The sequence below is a fragment of the Acanthochromis polyacanthus genome, chromosome 4, assembly GCF_021347895.1.
Source record: "Acanthochromis polyacanthus isolate Apoly-LR-REF ecotype Palm Island chromosome 4, KAUST_Apoly_ChrSc, whole genome shotgun sequence".
NCBI lineage: Eukaryota > Metazoa > Chordata > Actinopteri > Pomacentridae > Acanthochromis > Acanthochromis polyacanthus.
Window position 1 is genome coordinate 33,562,522 of NC_067116.1, and position 18,363 is coordinate 33,580,884.

General features: G+C 40.2%; 1 protein-coding gene across 1 annotated transcript in view; it reads right to left on the bottom strand.

Moving 5' to 3' along the window:
- Nucleotides 1-18,363, bottom strand: part of LOC110955347 (cyclin-dependent kinase-like 5) — a 50,685-nt gene that overhangs the window by 6,550 nt on the left and 25,772 nt on the right. The window contains 15 exon segments of the mRNA XM_051947672.1: nt 112-217; nt 407-530; nt 2,979-3,084; nt 3,504-3,605; nt 4,038-4,768; nt 4,771-4,870; nt 4,872-5,073; nt 6,003-6,063; nt 6,066-6,168; nt 7,036-7,057; nt 7,059-7,110; nt 13,513-13,602; nt 14,265-14,385; nt 14,492-14,628; nt 14,799-14,844. Of these exon segments, the coding sequence (XP_051803632.1) occupies nt 112-217; nt 407-530; nt 2,979-3,084; nt 3,504-3,605; nt 4,038-4,768; nt 4,771-4,870; nt 4,872-5,073; nt 6,003-6,063; nt 6,066-6,168; nt 7,036-7,057; nt 7,059-7,110; nt 13,513-13,602; nt 14,265-14,385; nt 14,492-14,628; nt 14,799-14,844 (2,103 nt within the window).

The window sequence follows — 18,363 nt, forward strand, 5'->3', positions numbered from 1 at the left end:
TGTATAGACAGACAACTTAACAAACAAGATACTGACATTAAAGGCTATTTTCAGGAAACATTGCATCCAAAAATGGCTTCTGTCCTCAGACGCACTTTACAGACAACTCACCAGTTGTGATTTTTTCTTTTTCTTCTTTATTGCTCTGAAGAAACCCTGTTTCTCCTTTTCTTTGGATGGCTCAGAGGCATTCAAGACTACAGTATCTGGGCCAGTCCTGAAAATAAATCAAAGAGTACTGAGATGATGTCCCAGCTAAAAAAAACATTCCAACAAGACGAGACAATTTCAACCACTACGCGTGTGACCAGCGTGAGATTAAATCTGACGGTAAATTGTCCCGACAGCAGCAACAGACAGTGTTAGACAAAATGAAGTATTTTTGGTTGTTAGAAGATATAATTACCAGGGGTCAAAGGCAGGCTGACGTTTGGAGTGATTTGACAAACTGCTGCCGTCCCCAGACAAGCCGGAGCCCCGACTCTGACCTCTGCTGTCATGGAAGGAGTTGTCTGGCCGGGGAGAAGGGACTGTTCAACAAACACAACAAACAGGTTCACTCACCTTTCACATGCACAGAGATGTAAGCAAGTTCTCACTAAATTAGCATGTTGAACCCTGCATTATGTGTAATAGCCTGTGTCAAACAACAATGGGAATTGTAACCAAGAAAAATCTAATGTTTTGGTAGGTAATATGAATAAATATTGGAAGATATTAATATGAATTTCAAAAAGAATCTAATAAAGGACAGCTGCGTTGTAGCAGTCATTAATAGCTAAACTAACAGCTGAAAAAGAAAACTTCACAAAACCGTGAGTTTTGTTTAATAAAGCCAGTATGTGTAGAATTTAAAGTGTTGGGTTTTGGTGACCCGTTGCTAATGTCAAAAAGTCACAGAGGCACACAGAACCCCAGTACAGTAATACCCCTGTGCATAATTGACATTGAAGGAATGTGGTAAAGTAATAATTTCACAAATTTTGACTGGTTTTGTCTCAAACAAGATCAAATGTTGTCAAAATATTAGCACAATCAGTCAAGACACTGGCATATATGCAGTATTGGCAACAAATTATCTCTGCAGATGAGGTGTTAAGTTACAACAAATACTACTAAATTAATGCTGTACACTGTATAGAAACGACAGACCTAGCCATCTTGGCATCACCCATTAGTTTATGGAGTACTGTTCTCAAGATTGGCATTTGGCTGTTGCCATCTTGGCCTTTTGAAACTGGATGTTATGAGCGAGGAGTGGACCATACTGAAAACTTGAGGACACAGTGTGTGCCCATAAGAGCTTTCATTTGCATGGTACCCCCACCCTAAAGCATTCCCTGCTTTATCATGTAAATGGGACCTGAATTAACTAAACAAACTTCGTGGAGTATTGAGTGAGACTTGAAACTAACAGTTGAGATCATAAACTTACAAAGAAACTGTTTACTGAGGCAACAAATCAAAAAGGAAGTTGAGTCATTTTCGAAAAGATTTCTATGCAATCATACTTGTTTTTGCAACCAGAGGAGTCACCCCCTGCTGGCTATTGAAAAAACATGCATGTTCGTTTACTTTTCAATTCAGAGAACATGTCTCTTATACAGTCTTTGAGTGAAGATTGTACTGAGGGAATTTACAATCGGTGTCTTCACTACACAGTCTGTACAGTAGGGAGCACTGACATGTTTATTTTTCAACTGTAAAATATCTTGCTCGGTACATATCACTGACCATTTTAGTCATGCCTGACTAGCATGACCAGACATTAGACACTCACACTGGTCCAGACTAAAATGTCTGGGATGCTATTTTTTGTTTGGATTGCTATTAAAATTACATTCATGGTTCCTGTAGGATGGATCCTGTAGTCCCTTTAAGGATGAACTATGATACTTTTATAGTCCCATGACTTTTCATCAGGCTGCAATTAGGTTTACTTCTTTTTTTTACCTAAAAAGAAATTGTATTCAAGTGGAGAATTTGTGCTAAAATGCTTACTTTTAACGCTGTGGAATTTTGAGTATGTTAGCACAATAAAATGGCTCCGTCATCCTGGTCATGGTAATCCTTAGTGTTTTAGCAGAATTTTTTGATTCTTGAAAACTTTTCGCTTCTGATCCAAGAAGCTTCCTTTGGTCTAAATGAGTGGCAGAGAAACCCAGGTGCTTATTCTCATCCCTAGATTACATGAATCAAGGGCCGTTATTGAATTAAGACTAACATGACCCACAGACTCATTGTGTAAATAATGGGGACATTTCCTTGAGGGATCTCAGGAATATGTTAAAAACATCTGATAAGTGGTGTTATAGACTCGGCTCTGCAGGGTCAACTCTAAATACAGGAGGCTCTTCAACACCATTTATCAGGTACGTACAACATAGTCAGGACATCCATCCAAATGTAGCTTTACCATCAATAACAGCCTGATTTGAGGGGTAGAATAGACACCAGGGACTCCACATAGTCATTAGGAACCAAGGAAGCCTATTGGATGAGAGGTCAAATGTCTTCAAGAGCCAAAACAAAAGTCCAGTTGCTTCTACCAAAACACTTAAGATTAGCATACCAATGTTAGCATTTAGCTCAAGTCACCTCTGTATCTAAGTGCAGGTTACAGAGCTGCTAGCATGGCTGTAGATGGTTAGTGATGTTTAATGACCAAAATAAATGCTATATTTTTTGAGCTTTCACATTTTAAAAAAAATTGCCAAATATCAATTTTGGTGAAAGGCTCAAAAGTCTATAGGTTGAAACAAACTGTAAATATATAAAATTCATATCCATAGTGGCATTGAGAAGGACCTAATTCATTAACCAATGTGTTTTTTACAAAACTATTTTCTCCTCTGGGTTCTCTTATTTGCAATCCAGTGAAGTGCTCTGATTAAATCTGAGCTAAAGTCTTGACTTCCACAGTGAAGAACAAGAAAAAAAAGCCACAGCACAGAGATATCACTACTGACTAAACCAACCTCTGTAGAAGCTGCCCACCCGCCGAGGCATGGATTCACTGTAGATATTGCGGTTCTCTTTGGAAGAGCCCCCATCTTCTGTTTGTTGGTCATGATATAAGCCAACCTGAGTCACAACAGAAGAACTAATCACATAAAACCTCAGATGCTAACTGCTTTGCATGTCTCTCTGTGTGAAATGGTACCTTTATTTACCTGAAAGGACAAGAAAAAAATCGGGGGCGCATTGATTTATGAGTGGTCTTCATAATAAAACATCTGTGGAGGCTATAAATGAATCCCAAAATCAAACCGAAATGTGCTGCGATGACAAGCTTGACTGTGCTATCATAAGTAGTCACATTAGAGGGAAGCAAAGCGCACAGAGAAAATGAAGAGGCATCTGATGTGAAGAGACAGAGAGAGAGAGAGAGAGAGAGAGAAGAGAGAGAGAGAGCAGTTCATGACAGCAGTATCCACCCACATCCACACTCTCGGAAGACTGGATGTGGGTGGGGAATGGTGGGTGCAGGCAGAATGTCGGACCTCGCTTTTTTGCCGCTGTGTGTGAAAAGATGCGGTGTTGTCCCTGGTGGAGTCCCTTATTGGGGGTCTGCTGTGGGTGACCTCAGTGGGTGCCTGTTCGCTCTGTTAATGGAGACATGATGAAGCATGAAGTAAGCTCAACATTGCAGCACATACATACAAATACAGACACGCACGCACTATATATACTATATGTGTGTATACAGTATATATAAATATACAGGCGGCACGATTCACTGTATATCCTAAGAAGAAAGCCACATTCTTAGCACTGGCAATGAGCATAGATGAAGTTGCAGGTATGTTAATCCTGCCTTAACAATTCATTACAAAGTTGGGCCACAGGCTGAAAAATCTAAACACAGATCATAATATCAGGCGCCACCAGAAAAAATCCTGGTTGCATTGTTGGCCAAGCTGAGACTGAGGTAGAGTTATCCAACAAAACCAGGTGTAGGCATTTCATATGATTAGATCCTGTAAGACTGGGCTTTCCTTAAGGTCGGGGAGGTTTGAAGTGGGTTGAAGACTGACCCTGCTCAGGTCTTCTTCTCTGGAGGAGCCTCCAGAGTGGCGGGGCAGCGTGCGGTGCTGCAGCTGTGGAGACAGGAGCTGGAGGCTGCTGGCTCTGGTGGGAATTCCCTGCCCGACCGACAGCCCCTCGTCTGCCCCGTGTGTCCTCTGGTGGTCCCTACGTACGTACATGGAGTGGCGGTGCGGCCGCTGCTGGGAGGAGAAGGGGCTGGTGTATCCCTGACCGTAAGCCAGAGGGTCATGTGGGGCCGACAGAGAGTGAGAATGGCTCCTTTCGATGCCACTGTCTCCAGGATCAAGACCATCTGGTGACTTGGCCTCCTCTGATGTCTTATGGCGGGTGGAGGAGCGTCTGTAGGAAGAGTCCAGAGTGTTGCTCTCTCTGTCAGAACGCATGCTTCCTCGTCCACCAGGTCCCAGTCTGTCTACTCTGCGAGGTACTGGGCTGCTCGGAGCTGTGAGATCAAGGCAGCTGGAGGGAAAATAACGAGATGTAGGCTCATCTGCATAAAGATGCACATCATTTAAGTTCCCCACTGACTTGGCATCGCTGAGCGTGCCATAGCTCTTGGACAAGTTCAGGTAGGCAAACTTAGAGGAAGGCGTGGAGCTGTGGGATTCCATGTAGCTGTGTCTACTGTGTTTGTCCCCCGACTGAAGCGTGTTGGTCTTCCCTTCCACAAAAGAGTGACGGTTCTGCTGTGAGCGGAAGTTGGATTTGAGGTACTTGGCCCCGGGCCGTCGGACACCTTGGACCCCAAGTTCATCTCGAAGTCGCCTTTGCTCTTGGCCTCACTGGGACTGAGCAGATGAGGCAAGTTGCTGCTGGCCAGGGTCCATGCTGCAGGCAGTGGAGTGGTTGAAGATCTGCGGCTGGTAGTTCTTGGGATGCAGGGTGGGACTAAGATTGATGCCTGCTGGCATGTTGCCGTTGAGAAAGCTGTCGTTGTTAGGGTGGAGGTCTTCGTGTCGGGGTAAGCTGGAGCACTCTCTGCTGCTGGAGCGGTGGCTTCCTGAACTCTTTCCCCCATGACTCCTGAGCAAAAGCAGACAGAAGGACATCAACACACTGTGTGTCAAACAATCCATTTTACACAATGAATTAGACAATACACAGCAAACTAGTGGATAGTGGATGTGATGGCCCAGTTGGTAAAGCTACACCAAAGTAATAATATAGTGCACAGAAATGCTCAGTGTTGTGTGACACAGGGATTTTTTGCAAGACCCTTACTCTTCTTAATATATGTAAATAGCAAGAAAACTTGCAGTTGATTGTGAACTTCTTCTGTATGCAGGCATTGTAGTGAGTATTAATGTGTGATACCATATTTATCAAATAGTGATTTTGTCCCTAATTTACCTCAGCTGCAGAGACAGAGAACATTTCTTGTAGCTACACATTAAAAGCTCTCTAGTATTTGAGTGGACATAACCTCTTAATTTCTCAGAAGGACTTTTATTGTGAAATGCTTGCATCCACATTCCACGACAGGCACCATGATTTTAGCCACCTTTGTTTTTTTTCTCCCAATGTATTTGGGAGCCTTTACTGACTGCACAGGAATGATCTCAGACCAACTTTTAATTAACTGGGGTAACTAAGGTGTTTACAAGATCAATTTATCAATCAATTTTGGATCACAAAAAATCTGGAGAGTTCAAGACCTAAAATAAAGGGAAAACTACAATATTTTTCTTTAAATCACTAAAACAGCATGCTGTGTGTGTGTGGCTTTATTAAGGAATAAAATGAAACCAAACGATATTTTCGAATATTCTAATGAAAGGAGCGACTTTCTCCAGATGCCACTAAATCGTGATGTTGCAGATAATTTAGCTTCAGGGTACTGTTGATTAAAAACAGCTGGTCAAATTTAACTATGAAAAAAAACATTAACTTGTGTATCTAAACAACAGGGAGCCACTGACGAGCTTAAACCAACTGCCGGGCTCACAGCTGACCTGCTGGGGGTGGTGTTGTCTCCGTGGTGAGGTTTTCTCTTGGAGGAGCGTACAGGTGTAGTGTGGGTGGGCCAGGCCGCTCCACCAGCCGCAGGGTCTGGAAGGCGTGGTGGTTGAGGCTCTGCTCTGTGAGAAAACGCTCTGTCGGGTTTAGCAACAGCAGGCTCTGAAGCACAAACACACAGAGGGAGCCCGTGAGTTCTCAAGACACCCTGAACATCCAACAAACCGAAACAGTCATGCTATTATAGTCATCGCCATTATCATAAAAGTCAGGCTGCTGCTGCATTTAATTGTGTCTTGCGTCCCAAAGAAGCAACACAATTGATGCGAAATGTGATTGTGACAGCTTCTTTTTCTTACCAGACATAAATGTGTTTAATAACCTGACTACATAGACTTTAATAAAAGCTGAATCCGGTATGAATGGCGCTCAAAACAAAACCCGTGACATGAAGACAGTTTGTGAACTCTGAGTGCTGCGTTGCTTCTTTGTAACGAAAATTCGTAGTGCAGCTACTTTCCTCGCTTCTTTCTCAACAGAAGCGATGAGATGACCACGCTGTTCGAAGCCGTACAGCTTCGTGGTTAGCAAATAGCATAATTTGTTAGTCAATGGCTAAACTCAACTTAGTGATGAGAGAGATGCCTGTCTTTGCTGAAGCCGGTCCTGAAGATGAACATTATGTTAGCAGTGAGTCATTATCTGCTGGGAAAAGCGCAAGTGCACAAGCACAGCCCACATTCTTGACATGGAGCTCCTGTTTACAGTGCAGACAACAGCAATAACAGCAGTGCTGGAACCAGGATATGAGCTGAGAGGATGCCGAAGCAGTGAAGAGGCATCATGCGTCACGACGTAAACACATGATAATGATGCAATTATCAGAAGTTCGTTTATGAAAATTGGATTTTTTATGGTTACAGAGTGCTTCATGATACATGTGAGTGGAAATAAACTGATACTGAGAATGTGAAAAAACAACATTCCTTCAGCAGAGAGCATTCAGCTCTGCAGAGCCGAGGTACTTACCTTCAGCAGGTCGAGCAGGCTCCGCGATGATTCCCAGGTATTTCGCTCCAAGTTTGGGGTGGTTCACAGCAGGAACTGGAGCATTAGCAAAAACAGACGATAATAGTAGTGTCAGAAATGTGATAATTATACTAATAATCGCTACTTTTCAGAAAGACCAGCTATCAGGCCTGTACTGTTATGCAACTGGTTATTTTAATTTCAAATGGTGTTAATAATCAAATCTTAATTATTTGCTGTTTTGTTTATATCGTTTTTATTAGAATCAAGTATATTACTGATAAAAAACATTCATTACTGTTATAATAGACTTTTTTTTTAGTTATATTTCATCATTATAATTTTAATATTTTTTTCATTTTCTTTATTATGTTTATCATTGCAAGGCACTATTATAATGCAACTACTACATAAACTGTGTGGATTTGATCATTATTATGATGTGAACCAGAACATAACAAGACAAAGGAGTTAGTTCTTACACAGCAATAAAGGAAATGAGACCATTAGCAATTCTTATACAAGAAAAAATAATTTCCTCTTTTAGATAATTGAAGGTTTTATTGAAATACATTTGATATTAAAGGTTAAATATTGTGTCTTTTTCAGTAATTTATCAAACTCTAATATGTGCCCAAGTGTGTTTCTAGTTTTTAGCTCAAAATACTAGAGGATGGTTCATTTCACTTGACTGTATAACCCTGCTTGTAGTCTTATTCTGAAGATATATTTTGACCTGAAACAATGAACTTCAGCTATTTCCATCCAGATAGAGCTGTCAATCTCAATTAGAGCTGGACGACTGTTGGTTAGTTAGGTTTCATTCTGCTGGGGTGGGTTCTCTCTTTCAAAGCTAGGAACTAACCAGTTTTAGCAGCCTGTCCTCAAACAAAACGAGCACATAGGTCGTCTGGACACCCGTATTACGACCAGTGTTACGTTTTGAGTATGCGACTTCTAGCGGTTGAGTAATATCGACACTCCGGATCGCAGTGAACGTCACCATGAACAAACTTTTATCTAATACTATCCTATCCCTAACCTTAACCATAACCCTAAACCCTGTTGGGAAAGTGAGGAAAAAGCGTTTTACGATGGAAGCGTTTCGTAAATTAAATCCATAATGCGTTCCTTTTCCCGTAGGGCGCTACGTACATACGCTCTCACGGGTCGTATTCCGGTGCACGGTGCATATGACGATGCGGTCGTATGAATTTGAGGAGTTGTTGAGTTTTAGGATACTTGAGGAATGGCAGAAGAAAATATCTTCATATCTTAACGTTTTATTTTAATTTTTAGTTTATTACAACCAAAAATACAAGTAAAATGGATTTTCATCATATGGGACCTTTAATGCTGTGTTGAAGAAGGCCAGTCGGATTTTTCCTTTGGAAATTCTTTGAAGCTGTCAAGAGTTTTGTTGCCAGTGCTTGTTGTGTGGTTGTATTTTGGGCTAAAGTGTCATTGCCAACATGAGGAAAGGATTACGGTCCTCTCTGGTGTTGATTCCTAAAACTCATCTGTGTATCAAAACTGACATATTCTACATTAAAATAATTATGGGGAAACTGTTTCTGAATAATAATAATAATAAACAGGAAGCTCCATGCTATAAGTTGACAGGATTGGTTCAGAGGGTTATTCCTTCTAAACTCAGATGTTTGACAGTGTTTTGAGTCTGTCATTGGTAAACTGCAGTTTCAAGGTTTAAACATTCAGCACTGCACTGATTTCTTATTTAGTATTGATGTGTCATGTAAACAAGTAGACATTTTTATTTTCTCCAGCGGCGAGATTAATGTTCTATTATTTTTCATTCAGGAGTAATAAGAAAAAGTCATACTGAAAAGAAGATTTTAAACAATACTTTGGTTAAAGGTCATTCATATTCACATATTTGAAAATATAAAGTCTCCATCTCCTTTCTGTTCTACCGATGACCAAGGTAGTCAAGCTAAAGATCAATGTTCATTTGTCATCTTGAACTGAATTCAAATGCTGATCTCCAAAGTGACAGTCTCCATCCAAACCATTGCAAAACAACATCCTATTCTAATCGGGGACTTTGTTTGTGATTTTTACTATCACACCTGACAGCCTGGAAGCTGAATATGGAGACAAGAGGGTTCAGAAATCGGTTGCCTCTTAGATCAATCGAATTACAATACACTAAAAGTTTGTATGGAATTTTTGCCATGATGTCAAAGAAACTGCTACCCGGTTTAAGTGACAATTTAGGATGCGACACTCTCCAAATTATGTCTTTGTCATATCTATGAATGATCCCTGATACCTGCCTGTTTAATGAATTATGAGATGCAATTTTATAAATGTTTTCATTTTAATTTTACTGCCACATTTCAAGAGCATAATTTAGGTTGGCTTTAATCAGTTCATTGATTGATTGTAAACCATCGTATTTTCGGGGGTCTAAACAAGATTACCTGTTACTTTGGCATTTAGAATCAGCTATTATGGCAGTAGGTCTTTTCTGCCCTATTACTTTTCATTTGTTTCATGCATTTCATTCAAGCCCTAAAGATAACACTATTTTTAGTGGTGCTGAGGTACATGGAAAAATGCAGATACACTTAAAAATAATAGCAAAAAAAAGCAGAATACATGACTATGTAGACAAAAATATTTAAACATAAAATGGCAGGAATTGACTGGTTTGACTCATATATCCTGGTATTTTTGATGGTATAATGTGATAAAAGATAAATTCTGTGAAAAGTTTCATCAGGTTGCATGAAAGCTCTTGTCAATATTATAGAAATGCCAGCGGGAGTCAAAACTGTGCTCACTTCTATCTTTGCAGATGCTACTCCTAAAATTACATTTCGTTCACTAAGACACGCTGCATGTGTTTCACCACGTCCAATTCTCCTCTGTCAACCTTTCATTTTGACAGATTTTTTTTCCCTTCTCCTTACTATTGTGAATTTGCCATTTGCCAGAAAAAAGCACGTCAGAAGCTGTTCTTTTTACATCACACATTCCAAGTGTTAAGATCGCCATCGTAGGTGGCGACGTGATAAAACATCACATCTGTGTTCATCACTGTTGTGTGCTTTCTTTCTGGTCTGATTTATTTTAATAAAACAATTTTCATGTTTCTATCAAACACTATTTCTTTTCTTATTGTCTCCTGCTTATCGGTGAAGAGTTTGCAGGCTCATTTAAATGACAACAAGCAAGATACTTTGCGGAGATAGATTTTTTTTCTTGAGCGAGTACTAACAATAGCAGGCGCTCAGTGTTTTTTTTAAGAAACTCCCCGTCCAACATGTGCCTGTGTTACTGGAGAGAGCTTTCACTGTAGAAGAACACTTGGTATTTATGAGCTTGAATCACACAAAATATTCAGTGTATTAAAAATTTCCTACACCTATTATTCAATTTTTGCAAAAAGGGTCAAAAATGGGCAGTTTGCAGACTAATAATGATTTTTGTGGTGAAGGAAGGAGTAGAGGGGAAGGGTGACCCAGGTCTGTTGTACTACATAAGACTTATCACAGTCTTCCTTCACAGTGCATACAGGATACATGATACAGGATGAGTCATTGTGATCCAATCAGTCACGGCACAGCAAACTCGCCAGAAGAAAAAAAAAGAAGAAGAGACTGCAGAGACAGAGCAGGCAGAGAGTAAACAAGTGAGGAAGAATAAAGAGGAGGAAGCAGGAAGAGTCAGAAGATAAGCGGACAGTAATAAGAGCATCAGGGGGGACGGATCAGCAGCGCGGGCTGGGGTAAAGGGGTGTGAAAGTGTTTTACCTCAGCCCGTGGAAGCGAGGTTGTTATAGAAGAGCTTATCTGCTCCGGTGGCAGGGGTCCAGCACTTTCTGGTGGTGAAGAGCTGGTCGATCTCGCTCTCTCAGGAAAGAGGCTGCCATGCTCAGCTCTCTAAGATGCAGCACTGACCATGTCATGCTTCCCGTACGGAGCCTGGGAGCAGATTTCAGGTTGTTGTGATAAGGACCAGGCTCGAGAATAATAATAAAGGATATGTGCTGTAGTGTCACGGTTCCTGGACAAGGTAAGCATAGCAGACGTACCGAGCAGGAGCTCTGGAGCGGTACATTAGTGGCCACATACTGGTGTAATTGGCATCAGTCCTTCAGAGAGTTACGCGCAAAGCTGGCAAGGAGACAGAGGAAGCAATATGCATAATGAGGGGTTTTTGATATGCTCTACATGCTGAGAAATCTAAAAATGATTTGAGCTGGGTGCCTCTCTGGACGTCATTATGCTTCAAAGGTGCGAGTTACAAAGAACTTGAGTTCGGTAAATATGCATTGATACAAAGAGAGGCGATGAGCCCTTGAGAAGACAGTGTACTGGCAAAACTACAGTAGTCAATTATCCTGGAATTTTTTACACATATCGTCACAAAGTTTAGTCATTTTTTAATCCTGGGCAATTTACAAAGTTATTTCTGCAGTAGATAGCCAGGAGACTGTTATGTTGTGAGTCCAAAACGAGTGTAAACAGGGAGCTTGGCAATGTCCTGACTTAAAAATCTTACAGCATCTAAAGCTACTGATTAACATATTATACTCCTTTATTTAGTCAAAAAGTCCTGTGCTTGGTCAAGAAGTAGTTTATGGACAACATATTTTAGCTTTGTTTCAGTCAACAGCAAGATTCAGGAATGCTGCTTCATCAATGTGTTTAAAGCGAAAGCATTTACGGTTTTTAACCATTTAAACTAGTGTCCATATGTGATGATATCTAAGTATTCTGCTTTAGAATAAAGCTGCTCTGATGGAGCTCAGTACTCAACCTGAACATGGCTGCTATGTAACAAATGACTGAATGCAGCTTAGAACTGGACTCACCTGTCTGAAGTGAAAAAAGTGCGTCTGTGATTGGCCATGAGATGCTGATCTATCCTTTCGCATGTTGGGGATTATTTATGATTATGATTAATTCATGAAGTTATCAGTGTCATTGTTCCTTTGTGCATGCATGCAAATGTGAGGAATTCTTTGTTTGGAGACAATTGTATGAGCGTGTTGCTGTCTGAGGCTGCAGATATCCAATAAACTCAGAGGAAATACCCCTACAAACAGCTGGAAGCAACAGACTACCTTCTCCTGTTGATGTTTTGCAAAAAATGGATTGCATTTTTATTGGTGTATCTCATTATTCTGACTGTTAAAAAACTTTCTTGATCACAGAATAGACATTTTAGTTGCGAAAGATATGTTTTGTGATTTTTTGGCAAATTGTGTCTTTCTGTTAGTTTTCGGACAATGCTGGTGCTGAAATGTCGATAATTCCAGAATCACTTCACATAACTAAGTATGTCTTGTGTGTATCTGTTGATATGATGCAGTTAGACTGGTGTCATATTTTCACAGGAAATGACCAGGATATTAATTCAGATATGAAGTCACACATTAAGATTAATGGAGAGACACTGCATGTCTGAAGAGTTTAACTGTGTTACCATTTGTAACTGGTTGTACATATATTCACATATGCATACATGTGCTGCTAGCACCTGTAGAGATTAAGAATATAATACAAGATATAATGTGCTAAATAATGAGTTTTGGGGTGCTGGTAGGTGGATTTTTTTTTTTAAATTTTAGACAAGCATGGCTCGCTGCTAAGCTAATCAACCACATCTCGGCTGCAGCTTCATAATTACTGTAGAGACTAACAGTCCCATCAATCCTGTTGTCCTTTTAACGCTAACATTAACAGGAGCTTAAGTTATGTTTTGTTGCTTCCAGCTGTTTGCAGGAGTCTTTCCTCTGAGTCTATATCAGAAATATTCTAGGCAAACTAGATATTTGGACAGTTTTAAGAGTTTGATATAAGTTTAGATTTAGTCATTTCTTTACTAGTACATTATTATGGTTTATACATCCCTTTCCAGACATAAGTATTCTTCCCAAAATGTCAAATTTTCCTTAAAATGGCTTACAGGTTCATTTAATGCAGCTGTTAGCATGAGATTTCATTTCTAGTTTGGTCATCATTTCTCAAAGCTGCATCTATACAAAGCAACATACATTGAAAATGACTGGCCAGTAAGACACAGTCCCAACGTAAACCTTCACAGCAGAGTCTGTTTGGCCTGTGTCTGTTCTCTCAATGCCTTTGGCTGACACTGAGCAAAACAGCAGGTCTTTAGTCTCTCACTCCAGATTGCCTGCATGATGCTGGCGTTGCCATGTTTTACGTTTCCCCCCTGTTTCTGCTGCGACGCCACCAGGCTGAATTCAAAGTGTGATTAGGCCATTGTTTCTCAACACGTTCATTAATTGAGATGAGAGAAGAATTTCGCAGCAGCAGTCCGAGAAGCAGCAGAGGGGGGACGCTCACAGAGCTTTAGATAACCGGATGAAGCCTGCCTGCTGCACTCCTGAAGCACTGGTTTCAGCCAAATATAGTCCTCTGTTGAAAATACTCCCTTTACATCATCACAGCTGACTGTGTGGCCACATTTCTTACAGCTCTTACAGTGTGAGGGTTTCATAGAGGCGCTCACCAAAGTCACACAACTTGAGGACGTCATCAGAGCTGATGAGAAGGTTTTCTGGCTTTATGTTGAGGAGGAAAAACACAGATGGGGAGTAAGCTGGCAACGGGCATCATCATAACATCATCACTACCACTGATTTCTGCCACCACATGTTCATCAGTCCCAGTGAGAACAATATTCTGAATGATTTGTCTTCATGAGAACAGCAGCAGGGGAATTCAGAGAACTCAAATAACATCAGTAAAAATGCACAGATTGTAAAGAAAAGCCATAACCATAGACCAAATCCCTTGGTAACAGTATATATGTGTGCCTGGGTATACTACGGGCCATTTGGATGCCCCTGCTCTGTTGCTTTCCATGTGCCAAAAGCTCACATGGACCATCTGGTTTCCTGCTCTGCTGCCACTGATTCACCAAAAGCTCTCTCTCTCTGAACAATATAATGGTTAGTACAGTGCATCAGACAACCTATTAAACCTCCACTTCACTACAGAAAATCAACAAGCTTAAAAAGTTCTATTTTACACTGCAAAATAAACAATAGTGGTCCTAGTTGCTTCTGAAATGGGAGCACAGATGGTGTCCAACAGTAATTGCTGCACTTCTCTGCATGTTGCATGAGCCTCTTGCAGCTTAGAGGGCCTCTTCTCTGCCTCACCAACACTTTCTCTCTCTCATCCATTCCTCAAAAAGTAAAGAAAAAATAACAAAAATATAGATCTTACCTCGGTGAACAATATCATGCTTATGGCACCAGTGAATTGCTTTGATTAACTGGAAGATGTAGCTGCGCGCTTTCTCAGACGGCACACCGTTGGGTAACTCCTCGAGCAGCTCGAGCATATTCTGAAAGAGAGGAAAAAAAACGCGACCGAAAAACAGAAATGACACAAGGCCATATGACAGACATAGAAAAGAGTCAGTGTAGAAACAGTCTACAGAAGAAACTTACCTTCTCCACATACTCAAAAACAAGATAGAGCTTCCCTCTCCTGCGGAAGGCCTCTTTCAACTCAACAATATTCTCCTGCTTGAGGGTGCGGAGCATCTTAAGCTCCCGTAGCGTTGTTTCTTTAACCTCCTCATTTTCTGCATGGAGGTGAGACACAGAGAAAATCGGGATCACACTGAGCTTTCATGCAGTGATAAATATGATGATGTGAGACAAAGGGAAATAAAAGAGGACAAACTGCTTGACAATAAAAATCACAAGTGTTCTCTGATGAGGCATTCCTCATTGGAAACAAGAGCCCTCTCACCTTCACTGTCCTTGAATTTCTTAATGGCCACAATTTCATTGGTCTCCTGCAATGAAGACACAGAGTAGGCAGTGAGAAATCCATCTTTTTTTTTGTTGTTGTTGCTCATGCCCATGCATCATGATAGCGGGAAAACACAACAAGAAACACTGAAAACAAGTATAACAGTCCTATGGCTGCCTTTACAGCTGCTTCTAAGTCAGTTTTGGATTTAATTGTGTTGGCTTTGATTAAGCATGCATAAATGGTTTAATCTGCAAAGTAAACACACACCTTTATGTCCAAATCTACAAAAGCTTATCTAATTAAACAGCGAATGTACAGAAGGTAACATTTATGACTTGAGCTTGTGTCTTCTAGATTTGCAACATGGGGAGTCACAGTTATCATTAAGCCTGATTTTTTGTCAAATCTTAAGTTTTTTGGTGAAATATCGAGTAGATTTACCTTGTCAGGCAATTTATTTTTGACAAAGCATCTGATCTGAGCTGTCAATTAATCAAATGACAGAAAAAGAACTGATTAATTGAATTCTTAGTAATTTTCAAGTATATATAGGCTAAATTTGATGGTTACACATTGGGAAATATTCTGTAAACTGCTTTTCTGTTTTTTACATAATAGCTAATTGAACTGGGGGAAAAATAGGGAGCACTGCACTTCAAAAGCAAAGAAAATACCAAATTAGGAAGTAAATAAAGGTGAAAATAAATACATGGATAAACTAAAAAAGCACTGAGCGCAGACCTCCGCCAGGCCATCTGTCTGTTTGTCTGTTTGTCTGTTAACAGCATAACTCAAAAAGTTATGGACGGATTTTCACCAAAATTTTACAGAATGTCCGGAAGAGCAAAAGTAACAATCGATTAGATTTTGGTGGTGATCCGGATCACCGTCTGGATCCAGGATTTTTTTGAAGGACTCCGCTAGGCCTCCAAAATCTAATCGATTTTCACCTCCAAAATCTAATCGATTGTTACTTTTGCTCTTCTGGACATTCTGTAAAATTTTGGTGAAAATCCGTCCATAACTTTTTGAGTTATGCTGTTAACAGACAAACAGACAAACAGACAAACAAACTCTGATGATTACATAACCTCCTGGTGGAGGTAATTAATGCATTACTAAAGTATGCATATGTATTATGAAAGGATTTATATACTGAAAATCAGAGTGTCTCGGATACTATTTGGAGTGCTGGCCAATACCAAGTGGGACAGTACTTATTTTTTAATCTTAATTTGTTGAATTGGGTTTTGGACTCTTTGTCAGACAAACAAAACATTTGGAAAGTCACCTTTGAGGACAGTTTCTGATGATTAAATCAACGTTAAAAAATGACACCAAAATAATCATTAGTCACAAATGTGAGCTGCACAAACTCCATTAAAAGAGTACGAAGCAGATTTTGTTTCATGTTAAGGGGTCACCAGCTTGCAAAAAACTGGGAGAATGATTCATGGCTGAAAAGTGGCACAAACAGAACCAGTGCACCTGGAAATGCTTACTGCTCTTGCAAAAAAACTGCACAAACAAACCATGTCATTTGTTTAAAGGTATGAGTGATATGAAATAATCAACAACACATGGAGCAAACAGATAACTTCACAACTAATCACCACTGATTTTCCAGAGACACTTCTTGTCATCCCTTCATAAAGTTCTCAGTGAGCGACGCCCCACCGCTAGCCCCGTTTCTCGACATGTCCTAGTTAGGCCTGGTATTTCTGCCTATGGCTCAGAGCTGTGCTCCAGTTCCCCCCCTCCCTCAGAAAGCCAGAGGCAGCATCGCAACGCTCCAACATGGATCACAGTGAACAGCGAGCCCTCCTCCCAGCACTGTGAAATATAAAATGACTCACAGCAGGGTCAGCTTCATGCGCATCACGGTACTGTCCAAGACAGTCTGAGTGAAGGGAGATGATGAGCAGCAGAGGACAGACTAAATAACCTGTTTTATATCTAAACCTGCTTCACTAAAGGAGGAAATAACACCTGATCAGTAGCTACATGTACATTTTAAAATATCAGGATCAGATGTCTTGGAAATCATAGGCTTTATTTGTATGTACTCTGCATTTACCTGTATACTTACGTAACTCTGCACACTGTTGCTGGTGCCTGAGCTGAAATAATACAATACTGTCATTGTTATGAAGTGTACTACTGCTGTCACCTTAGTGGACTAATCAGGCAGATTAAATGTCATTTTAAATTAATCTGTATCAGCTGATGTGTTTTAGATAATTTCAATTGTTTGTTTTCTCTCAGGATTAAAGATTTATCTCCTGATTAATGGTGCCGTTCAGTGCACGAACATGTTTTTCATTCATACGCTTTCTGATTACAAGTGGTCACTTTTTATGTTGATAGATTTTTTAAAATTCAGAATAAGTGCACTGCAGACAGAGTGCAGACCTACTTAAGCAAACAGAGACAATGCAGATAGTGATAAATCAGTGTTCATTCAAGTCAAACCACTTCCTGTCTCACCGGTTGCTATTGCTAAAATGTTTAGTTTTTTTTTTTTATCAGATGCAAAACAACAGCATGACATCGCCATAATCTGTCATCGGTAGCCCAGCTCTCTAAAGCTCAGCATTAGAATAGAATAGAATAGAATGGCTTTATTGTCATTAAACATGGGGGCATGACGAATTAGCGTTCGATAAACCTACATCAGTCAATTGCTAGTATATCAAGGTTAAGTTATGTTTAAAAAATGAAAATCACCCATCAATCCTAATAACTAAAGGTCAGAATGCACTATAAAGTATAATGGTTAAGACTCACGGAATTAGAGTTTTAGTATCATGTATAATATTTAATTTTCAAGTGCAATACTTTGATTACATGCGCAACATTTCATGGTAATGTACAACATTGTCATTATAACATGCAGTATTTCATATTTCATTTCTCACGTGCAATATTTCATTTTAATGTGCATCATTTGATTACATGCGCAATATTTCACTTTAATGTACAAGATGGTCAATGTAACATGCAATCAAATTTTTCATGTGCAATATTTCATTATTATGCGTGACATTAGTAATGCTAGCATTATTTTTTACTGTTCTATTCTAGGCTCGGGCTGCTCAGCGGCGTAGTGGTTAGCACTTTCGCCTTGCAGCAAGAAGATCCCTGGTTCGAATCCCGGGGTGGGCCTGGGATCTTTCTGCATGGAGTTTGCATGTTCTCCCATGTGTGGGTTTTCTCCGGGCACTCCGGCTTCCTCCCACAGTCCAAAAATATGCTGAGGTTAATTGAGTACTCTAAATTGCCCGTAGGTGTGAATGTGAGTGTGATTGTTCATCTGTATATGTAGCCCTGTGACAGACTGGCGACCTGTCCAGGGTGTCCCCTGCCTTCGCCCGAGTCAGCTGGGATAGGCTCCAGCACCCCCTGCGACCCTAGTGAGGATAAAGTGGTGTATAGAGAATGGATGGATATTCTAGGCTCATATTAGCTCACTTACTTTATTTCTGTATTGCATCACAAATACATCTTGTCTACCTTTTAGGCACTGTATTTCTTTTGATATGTTATGTAGCTGTGTTTT